The sequence below is a fragment of the Convolutriloba macropyga genome, chromosome 10 (genome assembly GCF_964194025.1).
Source record: "Convolutriloba macropyga chromosome 10, txConMacr16.3, whole genome shotgun sequence".
Lineage (NCBI taxonomy): Eukaryota > Metazoa > Xenacoelomorpha > Acoela > Convolutidae > Convolutriloba > Convolutriloba macropyga.
This window is the reverse complement of record NC_134477.1, coordinates 37,989,053-38,010,439: the sequence shown is the minus strand read 5'-3', so window position 1 is coordinate 38,010,439 and position 21,387 is coordinate 37,989,053. Positions and strand designations below refer to the sequence as shown.

The 21,387-nt window shown below is 44.3% G+C and overlaps 1 protein-coding gene across 1 annotated transcript in view; it reads left to right on the top strand.

Moving 5' to 3' along the window:
* Positions 1-359: 359 nt before the first annotated feature.
* Positions 360-21,387, top strand: part of LOC142348014 (uncharacterized) — a 43,804-nt gene continuing 22,776 nt past the window's right edge. The window contains exon 1 of the mRNA XM_075399181.1: positions 360-498. Within this exon, the coding sequence (XP_075255296.1) occupies positions 441-498 (58 nt within the window). The 5' untranslated portion in view covers positions 360-440. The remainder of the gene's footprint in view (positions 499-21,387) is intronic.

The window sequence follows — 21,387 nt, the reverse complement described above, 5'->3', positions numbered from 1 at the left end:
ATTTTGTTCAGCAACAACATCACTCCAAATTTTTTCACGTGTTTCATTTCCCGCTACCATATATACTTCAATAAAATTGATTTAAAAAAAGGACTTCTCCAATATTCCTCTTCGAGTCGTAAAAAACTGATGAAGATAACTTAATTAAGACTGTTGTTGGTCAATTATCTTTACAAAGAACGTTTTGAGGCAAAAGCACTTTAAGCAGCAGAATGAAGCGGCAAACATCAGGTTGAAAAGTATGTTTGCTTTGATGTATCCGAAGAAATATATACCCTTTGTCTGGCACCATTTTCATATTTTGCCAATTTCATTGACCTATTTCGTGGTCATACCGCCGTTCGAGAAAAAAAGAGGCAAGGGTGGTGACAAAAACTTTCTCACTGATAAATTTCACTACAATATTATTTTGGCTATATTGATTTTGTGACACTCTCCTGATGGTTTTTGAATTTTCGATGAGATTTCTCTTCACCTTCACTGTTGCCTTCATATTGGGTAAGACGACTCACATTTAAGATGTCCGAAAAACCATAACTAATTTACTAGTACAACAAGGAGGTTCGTAAATGTGCGTTCCGACCCGAGCTCATCTACATTTTTGACATAATTGTCAACCAAATGAAGAGATAACAAAATAGATGTTTGACTTTAAAAAACTCGTTACAAAACGTAACTAATAATTGAATTACATAATGCCATTCATCATAACAACAATCACGAGATGTGCCATTAAAAAGACTTCGAGAAAAAAAAAACAAACAACAAAATATGCAAAAACAAATTTCAAGGCGAAAACTCAATATCTAATTTTAAAAGCACCTAGTAACGACATCAAAATGCAATCAGATAAAAACTTAACTACACAAACTTATTTTTTCCTAACTATACAGCAGATGGAAAATTTCCTTAATGAGACAAGGTAACAAGTCGACAAAGAGAAGAATAAATGAGGCGATATATATTTAAACCAAATAAATTCAAACGTCATGAAAATAATTAGCTTTTATCAAATAATTTTTGAAAAATTCAGTAAAAAGTCAATATAAGACCAATGGGACCTATCGTTGGTTAGACTAAGCCACGGATGGGAACGTACTAAAGAATTCACAAAATTACAAACAATTTGCGAAAACACAAACTGTTGAAGCCTTTAAAACCATTAGCTATTATCTGATTAATATGTATTTTTACTTCAGTTTCACTTTTATACTAATTCAGCTAAAAATATACTGAAAAATAATAGAACTCCCTCGGGGCACATTTGAAAATCATTGAGATCTGTTATTACCCGAATGTGCTAAAAGAAGAGAAAAAAGAACAGATATATCACTTAAAAAATTTTTGAAAACGCAAATTGTCCAACAATCAAAACATTAGTTAAGATAAATTATCAGTATTCATGTTAGTTGTTGAAATACAAGAAATTGTTTGGGACCTCTCAATGATGAGAATAAGTTACAAGATGACGAAAAGAACAAAAACTGAAAAACTGTTATATTTTTGAAAATGTATAATATCATAAACTTTATGACTATTCGCTATAAACTGACTGACTCGGGTAACATCACTCATTCAATAATAAAACACGAGCTAAGGAGATCGGTCAGCAATTTACGGCTAAATAAAGGACAAAAAAAGGCAAAAACAGCAAATTCAAAAAAAATGAGTGAGAAAAGTGTCGAGCGAAAAGCCACTAAAATACGAAATCTTCACCTTTTCTATTTTCAATGAAATTGTTAGCAGCAATGGCTTTCTTCTTTTTAAAACATTTGACCTCAAAAAAATCCGAAAAATATGAACAAATACATTAAAAACACGAAATTTTTGAAGAAATCCGTAGTATCAACGCCAATAAATTGAATAGATTTCAACGGAAGCCGATAATTACGCAAAGTTATGCCTCAATAGTACGACAACGATGTTTGTCATTCATAAGTCATCAATATGACATCACAACAAGTCACTGACTATGAAAACAGCAACAAATACAGGCAAAATCCAAAAATTCAGTAGTGTGAAATCCAAAATCCAAATCCAAAAAGTGCGGGAAGAAAAATTCGGAGCCATTTAAACCATAAGATTTTCTCTTAAATCATTATCAATAATTCATTCAACGTCTTTTCTAAACCAATTGGAGCTATCAATACCAAGATAGTGCGACAAGATTTCAAAAGGAAACAACATTAGCAAAATATCCCAAAGTTGAAAATAAAGTTATGAAAACTCGTGCATCGAAGTCATAAAACCGCTATATAGTTAAATTTTAGTTGAATTAGAATAGGAAAACATCTTGACACTGCAGAGACTGACTTACAGTTCACGAAATTATTTCTACGATTAGTTAATGTTCAAAAAAATTTCGGAAAAATGTTTTTTAAGCCTCGCCAGCCATTAATTTCTATAGGTTTCAACGGATGTCAATAAATACGCTCAGTTACGACTCTTTGGGAGGACAAGGATATTTGTTAAGCATAGGCAATCAATAAAACATCACAATAAGTCCAAACACTATGAGAACAACAATAAGTATAGGCAAAAACCATAACATTCAGTATAAAAGTGTGAGAGGAAAGTGTGGAAGCCATTTAAACCATACGTATTTCTCTGACAACTTTCTCCAAGATCCATAAAACGTCTTTTCTAAGCCAATTGCAGCTATCAATATTAAGATAATGTGATAACATTCCAAAAGGAACCAATAGTACAAAAACATCCGAAAATTTTGAATTTTTTTAAAACCTTGTGACATTGAAGCCATAAGACCAAGAGTTAGAAGATAAAACTGCTAACCAGATTGGTTTTGGTCGCATTAGGAGGGAAAGGTGTCCTGTAACTACTGAGGATGACTTACATTTCACGAACTTTAATTTATGATTGGTTAATGTTGAAAAAAATTCAGAAAAATTAATTTCAAAGTCTTAACAGTCATTAGCTGTCCATTTAATGCACTATATGGGTTCACTTAAAACTCATTACGAAACGTTGCACTTATAATAAACGAGTATATGCCATGGGACTCCAAAAAATTTGTAAAGCCTAAAAAAAAGAAAAATTCAATTAAAATTACGAAAACTCAAGAGTGGAAGCCAAAAAAACATAAGCGATTGCTTGAAACCGAATTTTTTTGTTCATTGGGCTTCATTTGACTGTAAATGAGGTTCGTCATTAGCGGAACCTCGATATGAAAAGTGACTAGCTTCTAGGTGACTGGAAAAATATCAAAAAAATATGAAACGGCTTCTAAAAAAGGAAATCAATTAGAATTCGAATTTTTTGATAGTAAACTTCCCTATGAGACCAGAACTAGTCTTTTTATCGGCTTTCTTGTATTATGAACATAAAATTGATTCATTTTTTGGCGTCAATCTAATGTTAAATTTCTATTTTTATAGAAAAAGTCTTAATTTGAACGAAAATTCCACTAAAAGTGAACAAAATCATGCCAAATATCACGTGTTCACACAAAAATTTTAAATCTCAATAACTCCTCGAAAAAATTGAAATTCAAAAAAATCTTTATAATTTTGAATTATCCGCTGGACGCGCTTTTTAATGATACCACTAACATTTCTGTACGATGAATATATCGATCGGCCAAAATTGACTGAACAAAAAAAACCCATTTGAGTATCTAGTTCCTCCCCCCAAATGGGATCGGAACAATAATCTTTGCAAGGAACATTTCACGGCTTTTCTGACAAAAATTTACCGCATCGAATTTGTGGCAAATTGATGTAAAAAATGGGGTGAGTGCGGTGAACAAAAATAATTCACCGCATTTCTTACAAAAATTCTCCGCGAACTTCACCGCATTTGCTTTCCAACCTCTACTGAATCTGATTTAAATTCAAAAGAAAATTCATAGATATAAAAGACAGTTGGCGCAGTGGAAAAAGAAGTTGAAGGCATGCAGGAAGTAAGTGGTTCGAACACGTTTAAATCAGCTTGTTTTTTGTAAAAAATACTGAGAGCGCTGTGAAAATATATAATTCACCGCAATTCACCGCAATCAACGCAAAAGGATGTAAAAAATACGCGGTGAAATTTTTTGTTCACCGCAATTTCACCGCCTTTCTTACAAAAACTCATCGCCAAACCTCGACCGGGAAGTATTCCACTACAAAATAATTCTCGTGGACTACATAGTGATACAAAGTGGCATTAAAAATAATATTTACTCTACTTTAGCGCTCAAGTTTAATTTTCGCTCCCACGAAGTGGAAGGTAGAAATCCCGATTTGATCTTAATATTAAGCGCAAAAAAATTCATCCCTGAATTGAGCTTCTGCTGAGCCTCGAATAAAATACAAATATGAGCTACAATGTTTCATACTTAACATTTAATCCAAATATGAGCTACCAAAACTTTAAACATAGGTAATGGCTCATCCTTTCATCCTTAGCGATGAAGATCGCCTTTATCGTTTGGTGCTCTTTGATAACGAACCCCCACCTTCACTAGAAATGGAACACACAAATTGACCATGACTGCCTAATTTTATCGCTGTAACTCATACTCTGGATGTAATTATTTTCAGTTCGGCTGTTTTCGTGCCCTCCCTCGCAACTTGGTAGGTGCATAGTACTTGCTCCTCCTTGACGCAATGCAGTATTGTTGCATATTCCCGGGTCGAATGTCCTCCCTAAAATCCTCCCATTTTGTTGTAAGAGTGGGGGGGGGGGTAATTTGTCTATGGGGGGTAAATTGATGTAAGAGTGTGGGGGTAATTTGTCCAGAGGGTGTAAAATGATGTAAGAGTTGGTCTGCCAAGGGGGGTAAAATGGTGTAAGAGTGAGGGGGTAATTTGTCCAGAGGGGGTAAAATGATGCAAGAGTTGGGCTGCCAAGGGGGGTAAAACAGTGTAAGAGTGAGGGGGTAATTTCTCCAGATGGGGTAAAATGATGAAAGATTTGGGCTGCCAAGGGGGGTAAAATGGTGTAAGAGTGAGGGGGTAATTTGTCCAGAGGGGGTAAAATGAAGTAAGAGTTGGGCTGCCAAGGGGGATAAAATTGTGTAAGAGTCGGGAGTTAATTTGTCCAGAGAGTGTAAAATGATGCAAGAGTTGGGCTGCCAAGGGGGGGGGGGGGGGGTAAAATGGTGTATGAGTCGGGGGGTAAATTGTTCAGAGGGGGTAAAAAGATGTAAGAGTCGGGCTGCCAAGGGGGGTAAAATGGTGTAAGAGTGAGGGGGTAATTTGTCCAGAGGGGGGAAAAGATATAACATGTGGGCTGCCAAGGGGGTTAAAATGGTGTAAGAGTGAGGGGTTAATTTGTCCAGAGGGGGAAAAATGATGGAAGAGTTGGGCTGCCAGGTGGTAAAATGGTGTAAGAGTGAGGGGGTAATTTCTTCTGAGGGGGTAAAATGATGTAAAATTGAGGGGTTAATTTGTCCAGAGGGGGTAAAATGATGTAGGATGTGGGCTGCCAAGGGGGGTAAAATTGTGTCAGAGTGTGGGGGTAATTTGTTCAGAGGTTGTAAAATGATGTAAGAGTTGGGCTGCAATGGGAGGACTTTTCAGGAATTACCCCCCCCCCCACCCCCCTGACAAAAATTGCCATGTAAGAGTGGGCTTCAATGGGCTGCAATGGGAGCACTTTTCAGGAATCACCCCCTGACAAAAAATTGCCATGTAAGAGTGGGCTTCAATGGGCTGCAATGGGAGCACTTTTCAGGAATCACCCCCTGACTGAAATTGACATGTAAGTGTGGGCTGCAATGGGCTTCAATGGGAGGACTTTTCAGGAATTACCCCCCTGACAAAAATTGCCATGTAAGAGTGGGCTGCAATGGGCTGCAATGGGAGGACTTTTCAGGAATTACCCCCCCTGACTGAAAATGACATATAAGAGTGGGCTGCAATGGGCTGCAATGGGAGGACTTTTCAGGAATTACAACCCTGACTGAAATTGTCATCTAAGAATGGGCTGCAATGGGCAGCAATGGGTGGACTTTTAAGGAATTACCCCCCGACCGAAATTGCCATGTAATAGTGGGCTGCAATGGGCTGCAATGGGAAGGTAAAATGGTGTCAGAAGGAGGGCGTAATTTGTCCAGAGGGTGTAAAATGATGCAGGAGTTGGGCTGCCAAGGGGGGTAAAACAGTGTAAGAGTGAGGGGGTAATTTTTCCAGATGGGGTAAAATGATGAAAGATTTGGGCTGCCAAGGGGGGTAAAATGGTGTAAGAGTGAGGGGGTAATTTGTCCAGAGGGGGTAAAATGATGTAAGAGTTGGGCTGCCAAGGGGGATAAATTTGTGTGAGAGTCGGGGGTTAATTTGTCCAGAGAGTGTAAAATGATGCAAGAGTTGGGCTGCCAAGGGGGGTAAAATGGTGTAAGAGTCGGGGGGTAAATTGTTCAGAGGGGGTAAAAAGATGTAAGAGTCGGGCTGCCAAGGGGGGTAAAATGGTCTAAGAGTGAGGGGGTAATTTGTCCAGAGGGGGTAAAAAGATGTAACATGTGGGCTGCCAAGGGGGTTAAAATGGTGTAAGAGTGAGGGGTTAATTTGTCCAGAGGGGGAAAAATGATGGAAGAGTTGGGCTGCCAGGTGGTAAAATGGTGTAAGAGTGAGGGGGTGATTTCTTCTGAGGGGGTAAAATGATGTAAAAGTGAGGGGGTAATTTGTCCAGAGGGGTTAAAATGATGTAAGATGTAGGCTGCCAAGGGGGGTAAAATTGTGTCAGAGTGAGGTGTAATTTGTCTAGAGGGGGTAAAATGATGTAAGAGTTGGGCTGCCAAGTAGGGTAAAGTGGTGTAAGAGTCAGGGGGTAATTTTTCCAGAGGGGTTAAAATGATATAAGATTTAGGCTACCAAGGGCTGTAAAATGGTGTAAGAGTGAGGGGGTAATTTGTCAAGAGGAGGTAAAATGATGTAAGAGTTGGGGTGCCAAAGGGGGGTAGAACGGTGTAAGAGTCGGGTGGTAATTTGTCCAGAGAGTGTAAAATGATGTAAGAGTTGGTCTGCCAAGGGGGTTAATATGGTGTAAGAGTCGGGGGGTAAATTGTTCAGAGGGAGTAAAAAGATATAAGATGTGGGCTGCCAAGGGGGTTAAAATGGTGTAAGAGTGAGGGGGTAATTTGTCCAGAGGGGGTAAAATGATGGAAGAGTTGGGCTGCCAGGGGGGGTGAAATGGTGTAAGAGTGAGGGGGTAATTTGTCCAGAGGGGGTAAAAAGATATAAGATGTGGGCTGCCAAGGGGGTTAAAATGGTGTAAGAGTGAGGGGGTAATTTGTCCAGAGGGGGTAAAATGATGTAAGAGTCGGGCTGCCAAAGGGGGGAAAATTGGTGTAAGAGTGAGGGGGTAATTTGTCCAGAGGGGGTAAAAAGATATAAGATGTGGGCTGCCAAGGTGGTTAAAATGGTGTAAGAGTGAGGGGGTAATTTGTCCAGAGGGGTAAAAAGATGGAAGAGTTGGGCTGCCAAGGGGGGTAAAATGGTCTAAAAGTGAGGGGGTAATTTGTCCAGAGGGGGTAAAAAGATGTAACATGTGGGCTGCCAAGGGGGTTAAAATGGTGTAAGAGTGAGGGGTTAATTTGTCCAGAGGGGGAAAAATGATGGAAGAGTTGGGCTGCCAGGTGGTAAAATGGCGTAAGAGTGAGGGGGTAATTTCTTCTGAGGGGGTAAAATGATGTAAAATTGAGGGGGTAATTTGTCCAGAGGGGGTAAAATGATGTAAGATGTGGGCTGCCAAGGGGGGTAAAATTGTGTCAGAGTGAGGTGTAATTTGTCTAGAGGGGGTAAAATGATGTAAGAGTTGGGCTGCCAAGTAGGGTAAAGTGGTGTAAGAGTCAGGGGGTAATTTGTCCAGAGGGGTTAAAATGACATAAGATTTAGGCTACCAAGGTGTGTAAAATGGTGTAAGAGTGAGGGGGTAATTTGTCAAGAGGGGGTAAAATGATGTAACAGTTGGGCTGCCAAGGGGGGGGGGGTAAAACGGTGTAAGAGTCGGGTGGTAATTTGTCCAGAGAGTGTAAAATGATGTAAGAGTTGGTCTGCCAAGGGGGTTAAAATGGTGTAAGAGTGAGGGGGTAATTTGTCCAGAGGGGGTAAAATGATGTAAGAGTCGGGCTGCCAAGGGGGGTAAATTGGTGTAAGAGTGAGGGGGTAATTTGTCCAGAGGGGGTAAAAAGATATAAGATGTGGGCTGCCAAGGGGGTTAAAATGGTGTAAGAGTGAGGGGGTAAATTGTCCAGAGGGGTAAAATGATGGAAGAGTTGGGCTGCCAGGGGCGAGGGGGGGGGTAAAATGGTGTAAGAGTGAGGGGGTAATTTGTCCAGAGGGGGTAAAAAGATATAAGATGTGGGCTGCCAAGGGGGTTAAAATGGTGTAAGAGTGAGGGGGTAATTTGTCCAGAGGGGGTAAAATGATGTAAGAGTCGGGCTGCCAAGGGGGGTAAATTGGTGTAAGAGTGAGGGGGTAATTTGTCCAGAGGGGGTAAAAAGATATGAGATGTGGGCTGCCAAGGGGGTTAAAATGGTGTAAGAGGGAGGGGGTAATTTGTCCAGAGGGGGTAAAATGATGGAAGAGTTGGGCTGCCAGGGGGTAAAGTGGTGTAAGAGTGAGGGGGTAATTTCTTCTGAGGGCGTAAAATGATGTAAGAGTCGGGCTGCCAAGGGGGGTAAAATGGTGTAAGAGTGAGGGGGTAATTTGTCCAGAGGGGGTAAAAAGATATAAGATGTGGGCTGCCAAGGGGGTTAAAATGGTGTAAGAGTGAGGGGGTAATTTGTCCAGAAGGGTTAAAATGGTGTAAGAGTCGGGCTGCCAAGGGGGGTAAATTGGTGTAAGAGTGAGGGGGTAATTTGTCCAGAGGGGGTAAAAAGATATGAGATGTGGGCTGCCAAGGGGGTTAAAATGGTGTAAGAGGGAGGGGGTAATTTGTCCAGAGGGGGTAAAATGATGGAAGAGTTGGGCTGCCAGGGGGTAAAGTGGTGTAAGAGTGAGGGGGTAATTTCTTCTGAGGGGGTAAAGCGATGTAAAAGTGAGGGGGTAATTTGTCCAGAGGGGGTAAAATGATGTAAGATATGGGTTGCCAAGGGGGGTAAAATTGTGTCAGAGTGAGGGGGTAATTTGTCTAGAGGGGGTAAAATGATGTAAGAATTGGGCTGCCAAGTGGGGTAAAGTGGTGTAAGAGTCAGGGGGTAATTTGTCCAGAGGGGTTAAAATGATGTAAAATTTAGGCTGCCAAGGGGTGTAAAATGGAGTAAGAGTGAGGGGGTAATTTGTCAAGAGGAGGTAAAATGATGTAAGAGTTGGGCTGCCAAGGGGGGTAAAACGGTGTAAGAGTCGGGGGGTAATTTGTCCAGAGAGTGTAAAATGATGTAAGAGTTGGGCTGCCAAGGGGGTTAAAATGGTGTAAGAGTCGTGGGGTAAATTGTTCAGAGGGGGTAAAATGATGTAAGAGTCGGCTGTCAAGGGGGGGGGGGGGGTAAAATGGTGTAAGAGTGAGGGGGTAATTTGTCCAGAGGGGGTAAAAAGATATAAGATGTGGGCTGCCAAGGGGGTTAAAATGGTGTAAGAGTGAGGGGGTAATTTGTCCAGAGGGGGTAAAATGATGGAAGAGTTGGGCTGCCAGTGGGTACAATGGTGTAAGAGTGAGGGGTTAATTTCTTCCGAGGGGGTAAAATGATGTAAGAGTGAGGGGGTAATTTGTCTAGAGGGGGTAAAATGATGTAAGATTTGCGCTGCCAGGGGGGCAAAGTTGTTTCAGAGTGAGGGGGTAATTATTCGAGAGGGGGTAAAATGATGTAAGAAATGGGCTGCCAAGTGGGGTAAAGTGGTGTAAGAGTGAGGGGGTAATATGTCCAGAGGGGTTAATATCATGTAAGATTTAGGCTGCCAAGGGGTGTAAAATGGTGTAAGAGTGAGGGGGTAAATTGTCAAGAGGGGGTAAAATGATGTAAGAGTTGGGCTGCCAAGTATGGTCAACTGGTGTAAGAGTCGGGGGGTAATTTGTCCAGAGGGTGTAAAATGATGTAAGAGTTGGGCTGCCAAGGGAGGTAAACTGGTGTAAGAGTGAGGGGGTAATTTGTCAAGAGGGGTAAAATGATGTAAGAGTTGGGCTGCCAAGGGGGGTAAAGTGGTGTAAGAGTTAGGGGGTAATTTTGTAAAGAGGGCGTAAAATGATGTAAGAGTTGGGCTGCCAAGGGGGGTAAACTGGTGTAAGAGTCGGGGGGTAATTTGTTCAGAGGGTTTAAAATGATGTAAGAGTTGGGCTGCCAAGGGGGGTAAAATGGTGTAAGAGTGAGGGGGTAATTTGTCCAGAGGGCGTAAAATGATGTAAGAGTTGGGCTGCCAAGGGGTGTAAAATGGTGTAAGAGTGAGGGGGTAATTTGTCCAGAGGGGGTAAAATGATGTAAGAGTTGGGCTGCCAGGGGGGGTAAAATTGTGTCAGAGTCGGGGGGTAATTTGTCCAGAGGGTGTAAAATTATGTAATATTTAGGCTGCCAAGGGGTGTAAAATGGTGTAAGAGTGAGGGGGTAATTTGTCAAGGGGGGAAGGGGGGGGGGTAAAATGATGTAAGAGTTGGGCTGCCAAGGGGGGTAAAATGGTGTAAGAGTCGGGGGGTAAATTGTTCAGAGGGGGTAAAATGATGTAAGAGTCGGGCTGCCAAGTGGTGTAAAATGGTGTAAGAGTGAGGGGGTAACTTGTCCAGAGGGGTTAAAATTATGTAAGATTTAGGCTGCCAAGGGGTGTAAAATGGTGTAAGAGTGAGGGGGTAATTTGTCAAGGGGGGGGGGGGGGGGGTAAAATGATGTAAGAGTTGGGCTGCCAAGGGGGGTAAAATGGTGTAAGAGTCGGGGGGTAAATTGTTCAGAGGGGGTAAAATGATGTAAGAGTCGGGCTGCCAAGTGGTGTAAAATGGTGTAAGAGTGAGGGGGTAATTTGTCCAGAGGGGTTAAAATTATGTAAGATTTAGGCTGCCAAGGGGTGTAAAATGGTGCAAGAGTGAGGGGGTAATTTGTCAAGGGGGGGGGGGGGTAAAATGATGTAAGAGTTGGGCTGCCAAGGGGGGTAAAATGGTGTAAGAGTCGGGGGGTAAATTGTTCAGAGGGGGTAAAATGATGTACGAGTCGGGCTGCCAAGGGGGGTAAAATGGTGTAAGAGTGAGGGGGTAATTTGTCCAGAGGGTGTAAAATGATGTAAGAGTTGGGCTGCCAAGGGGTGTAAAATGGTGTAAGAGTGAGGGGGTAATTTGTCCAGAGGGGGTAAAATGATGTAAGAGTTGGGCTGCCAAGGGGGGTAAAATTGTGTCAGAGTGAGGGGGTAATTTGTCTAGAGGGGGTAAAATGATGTAAGAATTGGGCTGCCAAGTGGGGTAAAGTGGTGTAAGAGTCAGGGGGTAATTTGTCCAGAGGGTGTAATAAGATGTAAGAGTTGGGCTGCCAAGGGGTGTAAAATGGTGTAAGAGTGAGGGGGTAATTTGTCCAGAGGGGTTAAAATGATGTAAGATTTAGGCTGCCAAGGGAGGTAAAATGGTGTAAGAGTGAGGGGGTAATTTGTCAAGGGGGGGGGGGGGGTAAAATGATGTAAGAGTTGGGCTGCCAAGGGGTGTAAAATGGTGTAAGAGTGAGGGGGTAATTTGTCCAGAGGGGTTAAAATGATGTAAGATTTAGGCTGCCAAGGGAGGTAAAATGGTGTAAGAGTGAGGGGGTAATTTGTCAAGGGGGGGGGGGGTAAAATGATGTAAGAGTTGGGCTGCCAAGTGGGGTAAAATGGTGTAAGAGTCGGGGGGTAAATTGTTCAGAGGGGGTAAAATGATGTAAGAGTCGGGCTGCCAAGGGGGGTAAAATGGTGTAAGAGTGAGGGGGTAATTTGTCCAGAGGGTTTAAAATGATGTAAGAGTTGGGCTGCCAAGGGGTGTAAAATGGTGTAAAAGTGAGGGGGTAATTTGTCCAGAGGGGGTAAAATGATGTAAAAGTTGGGCTGCCAAGGGGGGTAAAATTGTGTCAGAGTGAGGGGGTAATTTTTCTAGAGGGGGTAAAATGATGTAAGAGTTGGGCTGCCAAGTGGGGTAAAGTGGTGTAAGAGTCAGGGGGTAATTTGTCCAGAGGGTGTAAAATGATGTAAGAGTTGGGCTGCCAAGGGGTGTAAAATGGTGTAAGAGTGAGGGGGTAATTTGTCCAGAGGGGTTAAAATGATATAAGATTTAGGCTGCCAAGGGGTGTAAAATGGTGTAAGAGTGAGGGGGTAATTTGTCAAGGGGGGGGGGGGGTAAAATGATGTAAGAGTTGGGCTGACAAGGGGGGTAAAACGGTGTAAGAGTCGGGGGTTAATTTGTCCGGAGAGTGTAAAATGATGTAAGAGTTGGGCTGCCAAGGGGGGTAAAATGGTGTAAGAGTCGGGGGGTAAATTGTTCAGAGGGGGTAAAATGATGTAAGAGTCGGGCTGCCAAGGGGGGTAAAATTGTGTCAGAGTGAGGGGGTAATTTTTCTAGAGGGGGTAAAATGATGTAAGAATTGGGCTGCCAAGTGGGGTAAAGTGGTGTAAGAGTCAGGGGGTAATTTGTCCAGAGGGTGTAAAATGATGTAAGAGTTGGGCTGCCAAGGGGTGTAAAATGGTGTAAGAGTGAGGGGGTAATTTGTCCAGAGGGGTTAAAATGATATAAGATTTAGGCTGCCAAGGGGTGTAAAATGGTGTAAGAGTGAGGGGGTAATTTGTCAAGGGGGGGGGGTAAAATGATGTAAGAGTTGGGCTGACAAGGGGGGTAAAACGGTGTAAGAGTCGGGGGTTAATTTGTCCGGAGAGTGTAAAATGATGTAAGAGTTGGGCTGCCAAGGGGGGTAAAATGGTGTAAGAGTCGGGGGGTAAATTGTTCAGAGGGGGTAAAATGATGTAAGAGTCGGGCTGCCAAGGGGGTTAAAATGGTGTAAGAGTGAGGGGGTAATTTGTCCAGAGGGTGTAAAATGATGTAAGAGTTGGGCTGCCAAGGGGTGTAAAATGGTGTAAGAGTGAGGGGGTAATTTGTCCAGAGGGGGTAAAATGATGTAAGAGTTGGGCTGCCAAGGGGGGTAAAATTGTGTCAGAGTGAGGGGGTAATTTGTCTAGAGGGGGTAAAATGATGTAAGAATTGGGCTGCCAAGTGGGGTAAAGTGGTGTAAGAGTCAGGGGGTAATTTGTCCAGAGGGTGTAAAATGATGTAAGAGTTGGGCTGCCAAGGGGTGTAAAATGGTGTAAGAGTGAGGGGGTAATTTGTCAGGGGGGGGGGGTAAAATGATGTAAGAGTTGGGCTGCCAAGGGGGGTAAAATGGTGTAAGAGTCGGGGGGTAAATTGTTCAGAGGGGGTAAAATGATGTAAGAGTCGGGCTGCCAAGGGGGGTAAAATGGTGTAAGAGTGAGGGGGTAATTTGTCCAGAGGGTGTAAAATGATGTAAGAGTTGGGCTGCCAAGGGGTGTAAAATGGTGTAAGAGTGAGAGGGTAATTTGTCCAGAGGGGGTAAAATGATGTAAGAGTTGGGCTGCCAAGGGGGGTAAAATTGTGTCAGAGTGAGGGGGTAATTTGTCTAGAGGGGGTAAAATGATGTAAGAATTGGACTGCCAAGTGGGGTAAAGTGGTGTAAGAGTCAGGGGGTAATTTGTCCAGAGGGTGTAAAATGATGTAAGAGTTGGGCTGCCAAGGGGTGTAAAATGGTGTAAGAGTGAGGGGGTAATTTGTCCAGAGGGGTTAAAATGATGTAAGATTTAGGCTGCCAAGGGGTGTAGAATGGTGTAAGAGTGAGGGGGTAATTTGTCAAGGGGGGGGGGGGGTAAAATGATGTAAGAGTTGGGCTGCCAAGGGGGGTAAAATTGTGTAAGAGTCGGGGGGTAAATTGTTCAGAGGGGTAAAATGATGTAAGAGTCGGGCTGCCAAGGGGGGTAAAATGGTGTAAGAGTGAGGGGGTAATTTGTCCAGAGGGTGTAAAATGATGTAAGAGTTGGGCTGCCAAGGGGTGTAAAATGGTGTAAGAGTGAGGGGGTAATTTGTCCAGAGGGGGTAAAATGATGTAAGAGTTGGGCGGCCAAGGGGGGTAAAATTGTGTCAGAGTGAGGGGGTAATTTGTCTAGAGGGGGTAAAATGATGTAAGAATTGGGCTGCCAAGGGGTGTAAAATGGTGTAAGAGTGAGGGGGTAATTTGTCAAGGGGGGGGGGGGGGGGGGGTAAAATGATGTAAGAGTTGGGCTGCCAAGGAGGGTAAAACGGTGTAAGAGTCGGGGGGTAATTTGACCGGAGAGTGTAAAATGATGTAAGAGTTGGGCTGCCAAGGGGAGTAAACTGGTGTAAGAGTCGGGGGGTAATTTGTCCAGAGGGTGTAAAATGATGTAAGATTTAGGCTGCCAAGGGGTGTAAAATGGTGTAAGAGTGAGGGGGTAATTTGTCAAGGGGGGGGGTAAAATGATGTAAGAGTTGGGCTGCCAAGGGGGGTAAAACGGTGTAAGAGTCGGGGGGTAAATTGTTCAGAGGGGGTAAAATGATGTAAGAGTCGGGCTGCCAAGGGGGGTAAAATGGTGTAAGAGTGAGGGGGTAATTTGTCCAGAGGGTGTAAAATGATGTAAGAGTTGGGCTGCCAAGGGGTGTAAAACGGTAAAAGAGTGAGGGGGTAATTTGTCCAGAGGGGGTAAAATGATGTAAGAGTTGGGCTGCCAAGGGGGGTAAAATTGTGTCAGAGTGAGGGGGTAATTTGTCTAGAGGGGGTAAAATGATGTAAGAATTGGGCTGCCAAGGGGTGTAAAATGGTGTAAGAGTGAGGGGGTAATTTGTCAAGGGGGGGGGGGGTAAAATGATGTAAGAGTTGGGCTGCCAAGGAGGGTAAAACGGTGTAAGAGTCGGGGGGTAATTTGTCCGGAGAGTGTAAAATGATGTAAGAGTTGGGCTGCCAAGGGGAGTAAACTGGTGTAAGAGTCGGGGGGTAATTTGTCCAGAGGGTGTAAAAGGATGTAGGAGTTGGGCTGCCAAGGGGTGTAAAATTGTGTAAGAGTGAGAGGGTAATTTGTCCAGAGGGGGTAAAATGATGTAAGAGTTGGGCTGCCAAGGGGGGTAAAATTGTGTCAGAGTGAGGGGGTAATTTGTCTAGAGGGGGTAAAATGATGTAAGAATTGGGCTGCCAAGGGGTGTAAAATGGTGTAAGAGTGAGGGGGTAATTTGTCAAGGGGGGGGGGGGTGGTAAAATGATGTAAGAGTTGGGCTGCCAAGGAGGGTAAAACGGTGCAAGAGTCGGGGGGTAACTTGTCCGGAGAGTGTAAAATGAGGTAAGAGTTGGGCTGCCAAGGGGAGTAAACTGGTGTAAGAGTCGGGGGGTAATTTGTCCAGAGGGTGTAAAATGATGTAAGAGTTGGGCTGCCAAGGGGTGTAAAATGGTGTAAGAGTGAGAGGGTAATTTGTCCAGAGGGGGTAAAATGATGTAAGAGTTGGGCTGCCAAGGGGGGTAAAATTGTGTCAGAGTGAGGGGGTAATTTGTCTAGAGGGGGTAAAATGATGTAAGAATTGGGCTGCCAAGTGGGGTAAAGTGGTGTAAGAGTCAGGGGGTAATTTGGCCAGAGGGTGTAAAATGATGTAAGAGTTGGGCTGCCAAGGGGTGTAAAATGGTGTAAGAGTGAGGGTGTAATTTGTCCAGAGGGGTTAAAATGATGTAAGATTTAGGCTGCCAAGGGGTTTAAAATGGTGTAAGAGTGAGGGGGTAATTTGTCAAGGGGGGGGTAAAATGATGTGTGAGTTGGGCTGCCAAGGGGGGTAAGACGGTGTAAGAGTCGGGGGGTAATTTGTCCGGAGAGTGTAAAATGATGTAAGAGTTGGGCTGCCAAGGGGGGTAAAATGGTGTAAGAGTCGGGGGGTAAATTGTTCAGAGGGGGTAAAATGATGTAAGAGTCGGGCTGCCAAGGGGGGTAAAATGGTGTCAGAGTGAGGGGGTAATTTGTCCAGAGGGTGTAAAATGATGTAAGAGTTGGGCTGCCAAGGGGTGTAAAATGGTGTAAGAGTGAGGGGGTAATTTGTCCAGAGGGGGTAAAATGATGTAAGAGTTGGGCTGCCAAGGGGGGTAAAATTGTGTCAGAGTGAGGGGGTAATTTCTCTAGAGGGGGTAAAATGATGTAAGAATTGGGCTGCCAAGTGGGGTAAAGTGGTGTAAGAGTCAGGGGGTAATTTGGCCAGAGGGTGTAAAATGATGTAAGAGTTGGGCTGCCAAGGGGTGTAAAATGGTGTAAGAGTGAGGGGGTAATTTGTCCAGAGGGGTTAAAATGATGTAAGATTTAGGCTGCCAAGGGGTGTAAAATGGTGTAAGAGTGAGGGGGTAATTTGTCAAGGGGGGGGGGGGGGGTAAAATGATGTAAGAGTCGGGCTGCCAAGGTGGGTAAAATGGTGTCAGAGTGAGGGGGTAATTTGTCCAGAGGGTGTAAAATGATGTAAGAGTTGGGCTGCCAAGGGGTGTAAAATGGTGTAAGAGTGAGGGGGTAATTTGTCCAGAGGGGGTAAAATGATGTAAGAGTTGGGCTGCCAAGGGGGGTAAAATTGTGTCAGAGTGAGGGGGTAATTTCTCTAGAGGGGGTAAAATGATGTAAGAATTGGGCTGCCAAGGGGTGTAAAATGGTGTAAGAGTGAGGGGGTAATTTGTCAAGGGGGGGGGGGTAAAATGATGTAAGAGTTGGGCTGCCAAGGGGGGTAAAACGGTGTAAGAGTCGGGGGGTAATTTGTCCGGAGAGTGTAAAATGATGTAAGAGTTGGGCTGCCAAGGGGAGTAAACTGGTGTAAGAGTCGGGGGGTAATTTGTCCAGAGGGTGTAAAATGATGTAAGAGTTGGGCTGCCAAGGGGGTGAAATGGTGTAAGAGTGAGGGGGTAATTTGTCCAGAGGGTGTAAAATGATGTAAGAGTTGGGCTGCCAAGGGGGTTAAAATGGTGTAAGAGTGAGGGGGTAATTTGTCCAGAGGGGGTAAAATGATGTAAGAGTTGGGCTGCCAAGGGGGGTAAAATGGTGTAAGAGTGAGGGGGTAGTCTGTCCAGAGGGGGTAAAATGATGTAAGAGTTGGGCTGCCAAGGGGGGTAAAATGGTGTAAGAGTGAGGGGGTAATTTGTCCAGAGGGGATAAAATGATGTAAGATGTGGGCTGCCAAGGGGTGTAAAATGGTGTAAGAGTGAGGGGGTAATTTGTCAAGGGGGGTTAAAATGATGTAAGAGTTGGGCTGCCAAGTATGGTCAACTGGTGTAAGAGTCAGGGGGTAATTTGTCAAGAGGGTGTAAATTGATGTAAGAGTTGGGCTGCCAAGTATGGTCAACTGGTGTAAGAGTCGGGGGTAATTTGTCCAGAGGGTGTAAAATGATGTAAGAGTTGGGCTGCCAAGGGGGTGAAATGGTGTAAGAGTGAGGGGGTAATCTGTCCAGAGGGTGTAAAATGATGTAAGAGTTGGGCTGCCAAGGGGGGTAAAATGGTGTAAGAGTGAGGGGGTAATTTGTCCAGAGGGGGTAAAATGATGTAAGAGTTGGGCTGCCAAGGGGGGTAAAGTGGTGTAAGAGTGAGGGGGTAATTTTGTAAAGAGGGGGTAAAATGATGTAAGAGTTGGGCTGCCAAGGGGGTTAAACTGGTGTAAGAGTCGGGGGATAATTTGTCCAGAGGGTGTAAAATGATGTAAGAGTTGGGCTGCCAAGGGGGGTAAAATGGTGTAAGAGTGAGGGGGTAATTTGTCCAGAGGGTGTAAAATGATGTAAGAGTTAGGCTGCCAAGGGGGTAAAATGGTGTAAGAGTGAGGGGGTAATTTGTCCAGAGGGGATAAAATGATGTAAGATGTGGGCTGCCAAGGGGGGCAAAATTGTGTCAGAGTGAGGGGGTAATTTGTCGAGAGGGGGTAAAATGATGTAAGAATTGGGCTGCCAAGTATGGTAAAGTGGTGTAGGAGTGAGGGAGTCATAAGTCCAGAGGGGTTAAAATGATGTAAGATTTAGGCTGCCAAGGGGTGTAAAATGGTGTAAGAGTGAGGGGGTAATTTGTCAAGAGGGGTTAAAATGATGTAAGAGTTGGGCTGCCAAGTATGGTCAACTGGTGTAAGAGTCGGGGGGTAATTTGTCAAGAGGGTGTAAAATGATGTAAGAGTTGGGCTGCCAAGTATGGTCAACTGGTGTAAGAGTCGGGGGTAATTTGTCCAGAGGGTGTAAAATGATGTAAGAGTTGGGCTGCCAAGGGGGGTAAAGTGGTGTAAGAGTGAGGGGGTAATTTTGTAAAGAGGGGGTAAAATGATGTAAGAGTTGGGCTGCCAAGGGGGTTAAACTGGTGTAAGAGTCGGGGGATAATTTGTCCAGAGGGTGTAAAATGATGTAAGAGTTGGGCTGCCAAGGGGGGTAAAATGGTGTAAGAGTGAGGGGGTAATTTGTCCAGAGGGTGTAAAATGATGTAAGAGTTAGGCTGCCAAGGGGGGTAAAATGGTGTAAGAGTGAGGGGGTAATTTGTCCAGAGGGGGTAAAATGATGTAAGAGTTGGGCTGCCAAGGGGGGTAAAATGGTGTAAGAGTGAGGGGGTAGTTTGTCCAGAGGGCGTAATATGATGTAAGAGTTGGGCTGCCAAGGGGGGTAAAATGGTGTAAGAGTGAGGGGGTAATTTGTCCAGAGGGGATAAAATGATGTAAGATGTGGGCCGCCAAGGGGGGCAAAATTGTGTCAGAGTGAGGGGGTAATTTGTCGAGAGGGGTTAAAATGATGTAAGAATTGGGCTGCCAAGTGGGGTAAAGTGGTGTAAGAGTGAGGGGGTAATATGTCCAGAGGGGTTAAAATGATGTAAGATTTAGGCTGCCAAGGGGTGTAAAATGGTGTAAGAATGAGGGGGTAATTTGTCAAGAGGGGGTAAAATGATGTAAGAGTTGGGCTGCCAAGTATGGTCAACTGATGTATGAGTCGGGGGGTAATTTGTCCAGAGGGTGTAAAATGATGTAAGAGTTGGGCTGCCAAGAAAGGTAAACTGGTGTAAGAGTGAGGTGGTAATTTGTCAAGAGGGGTAAAATGATGTAAGAGTTGGGCTGCCAAGGGGGGTAAAAAGGTGTAAGAGTGAGGGGTTAATTTGTCCAGAGGGGGTAAAATGATGTAAGAGTTGGGCTGCCAAGGGGGGTAAATTGGTGTAAGAGTGAGGGGGTAATTTTGTAAAGAGGGGGTAAAATGATGTAAGAGTTGGGCTGCCAAGGGGGGTAAACTGGTGTAAGAGTCGGGGGTAATTTGTCCAGAGGGTGTAAAATGATGTAAGAGTTGGGCTGCCAAGTATGGTCAACTGATGTATGAGTCGGGGGGTAATTTGTCCAGAGGGTGTAAAATGATGTAAGAGTTGGGCTGCCAAGGTGGGTAAAATGTTGTAAGAGTGAGGGGGTAATTTGTCCAGAGGGGGTAAAATGATGTAAGAGTTGGGCTGCCAAGGGGGGTAAAATGGTGTAAGAGTGAGGGGGTAATTTGTCCAGAGGGGGTAAAATGATGTAAGAGTTGGGCTGCCAAGGGGGGTAAAATGGTGTAAGAGTCGGGGGGTAATTTGTCCAGAAGGTGTAAAATGATGTAAGAGTTGGGCTGCCAAGTGGGTAAAAAGGTGAAAGAGTCGGGGGGTAAATTGTCCAGAGGGTGTAAAATGAAGTAAGATTTGGGCTGCCAAGGGGGTTAAAATGGTGTAAGAGTGAGGGGGTAATTTGTCCAGAGGGTGTAAAATGATGTAAGAGTTGGGCTGCCAAGGGGGGGGGGGGGTAAAATGGTGTAAGAGTGAGGGGCTAATTTGTCCAGAGGGGGTAAAATGATGTAAGAGTTGGGCTGCCAAGGGGGTAAAATGGTGTAAGTGTGAAGGGGTAGTTTGTCCAGAGAGTGTAAAATGATGTAAGAGTTGGGCTGCCAAGGGGGGTAAAATGGTGTAAGAGTGAGGGGGTAATTTGTCCAGAGGGGTAAAATGATGTAAGAGTTGGGCTGCCAAGGGGGGTAAAATGGTGTAAGAGTGAGGGGGTAGTTTGTCCAGAGGGAATAAAATGATGTTAGATTTGGGCTGCCAAGGGGGGTAAGATGGTGTAAGAGTGAGGGGGTAATTTGTCCAGAGGGGGTAAAATGATGTAAGAGTTGGGCTGCCAAGGGGGGTAAAGTGGTGTAAGAGTCGGGGGGTATATTGTCCAGAAGGTGTAAAATGATGTAAGAGTTGGTCTGCCAAGGGGGGTAAAATGGTGTAAGAGTGAGGGGGTAATTTGTCCAGAGGGTGTAAAATGATGTAAGAGTTGGGCTGCCAAGGGGGGGGGGGGTAAAATGGTGTAAGAGTGAGGGGCTAATTTGTCCAGAGGGGGTAAAATGATGTAAGAGTTGGGCTGCCAAGGGGGTAAAATGGTGTAAGTGTGAGGGGGTAGTTTGTCCAGAGAGTGTAAAATGATGTAAGAGTTGGGCTGCCAAGGGGGGTAAAAGGGTGTAAGAGTGAGGGGGTAATTTGTCCAGTGCGGGTAAAATGATGTAAGAGTTGGGCTGCCAAGGGGGGTAAAATGGTGTAAGATTGAGGGGGTAGTTTGTCCACAGGGAATAAAATGATGTTAGATTTGGGCTGCCAAGGGGGGTAAGATGGTGTAAGAGTGAGGGGGTAATTTGTCCAGAGGGGGTAAAATGATGTAAGAGTTGGGCTGCCAAGGGGGGTAAAATGGTGTAAGAGTCGGGGGGTATATTGTCCAGAAGGTGTAAAATGATGTAAGAGTTGGTCTGCCAAGGGGGGTAAAATGGTGTATGAGTCGGGGGGTAAATTGTCTAGAGGGGGTAAAATGATGTAAGAGTTGGGCTGCCAAGGGGGGTAAAGTGGTGTAAGAGTGAGGGGGTAATTTGTCAACAGGGGGTAAAATGATGTAAGATGTGGGCTGCCAAGGGGGGTAAAATGGTGTAAGAGTGAGGGGGTAATTTGTCCAGAGTGGGTAAAATGATGTAAAAGTTGGGCTGCCAGGGGGGAGGTAAAATGATGTAAAACTGAGGGGGCAATTTGTGCTGAGGTGGCAATTCTAACAATTATTATTCATATATATATAGACTGTCAAGAGTGGGACAAGCATTGATGGTCTGGAGGTTAGGGCGACGCAGCTGAGGGTACAGATGTTGTGGGTTCAAGACTGGCAGTCTTCAGGTATGGGCGCTAAAACAATGTAAAACTGAGGGGGTAAAATAATGTAAGATGTGGGCTGCTAAGGGGGGTAAAATGACGTAAGAGTGGGGCTGCAATGGGAGGATCTTTTTTGGAAAGTGCAGCTGAAAACACTTACATCTTTTTGGGCTGCATTTGTCTTCCAAGGGGTTTAAAACGGTGTGAGAGTGAGGGAGTAATTTGTCAAGAGGGGTAAAATGATGTAAGAGTTGGGCTGCCAAGGTGGTTAAAATGGTGTAAGTGTGAGGGGGTAATTTGTCCAGAGGGGGGGGGGTAAAATTATATAAGAGTTGGGCTGCCAAAGGGG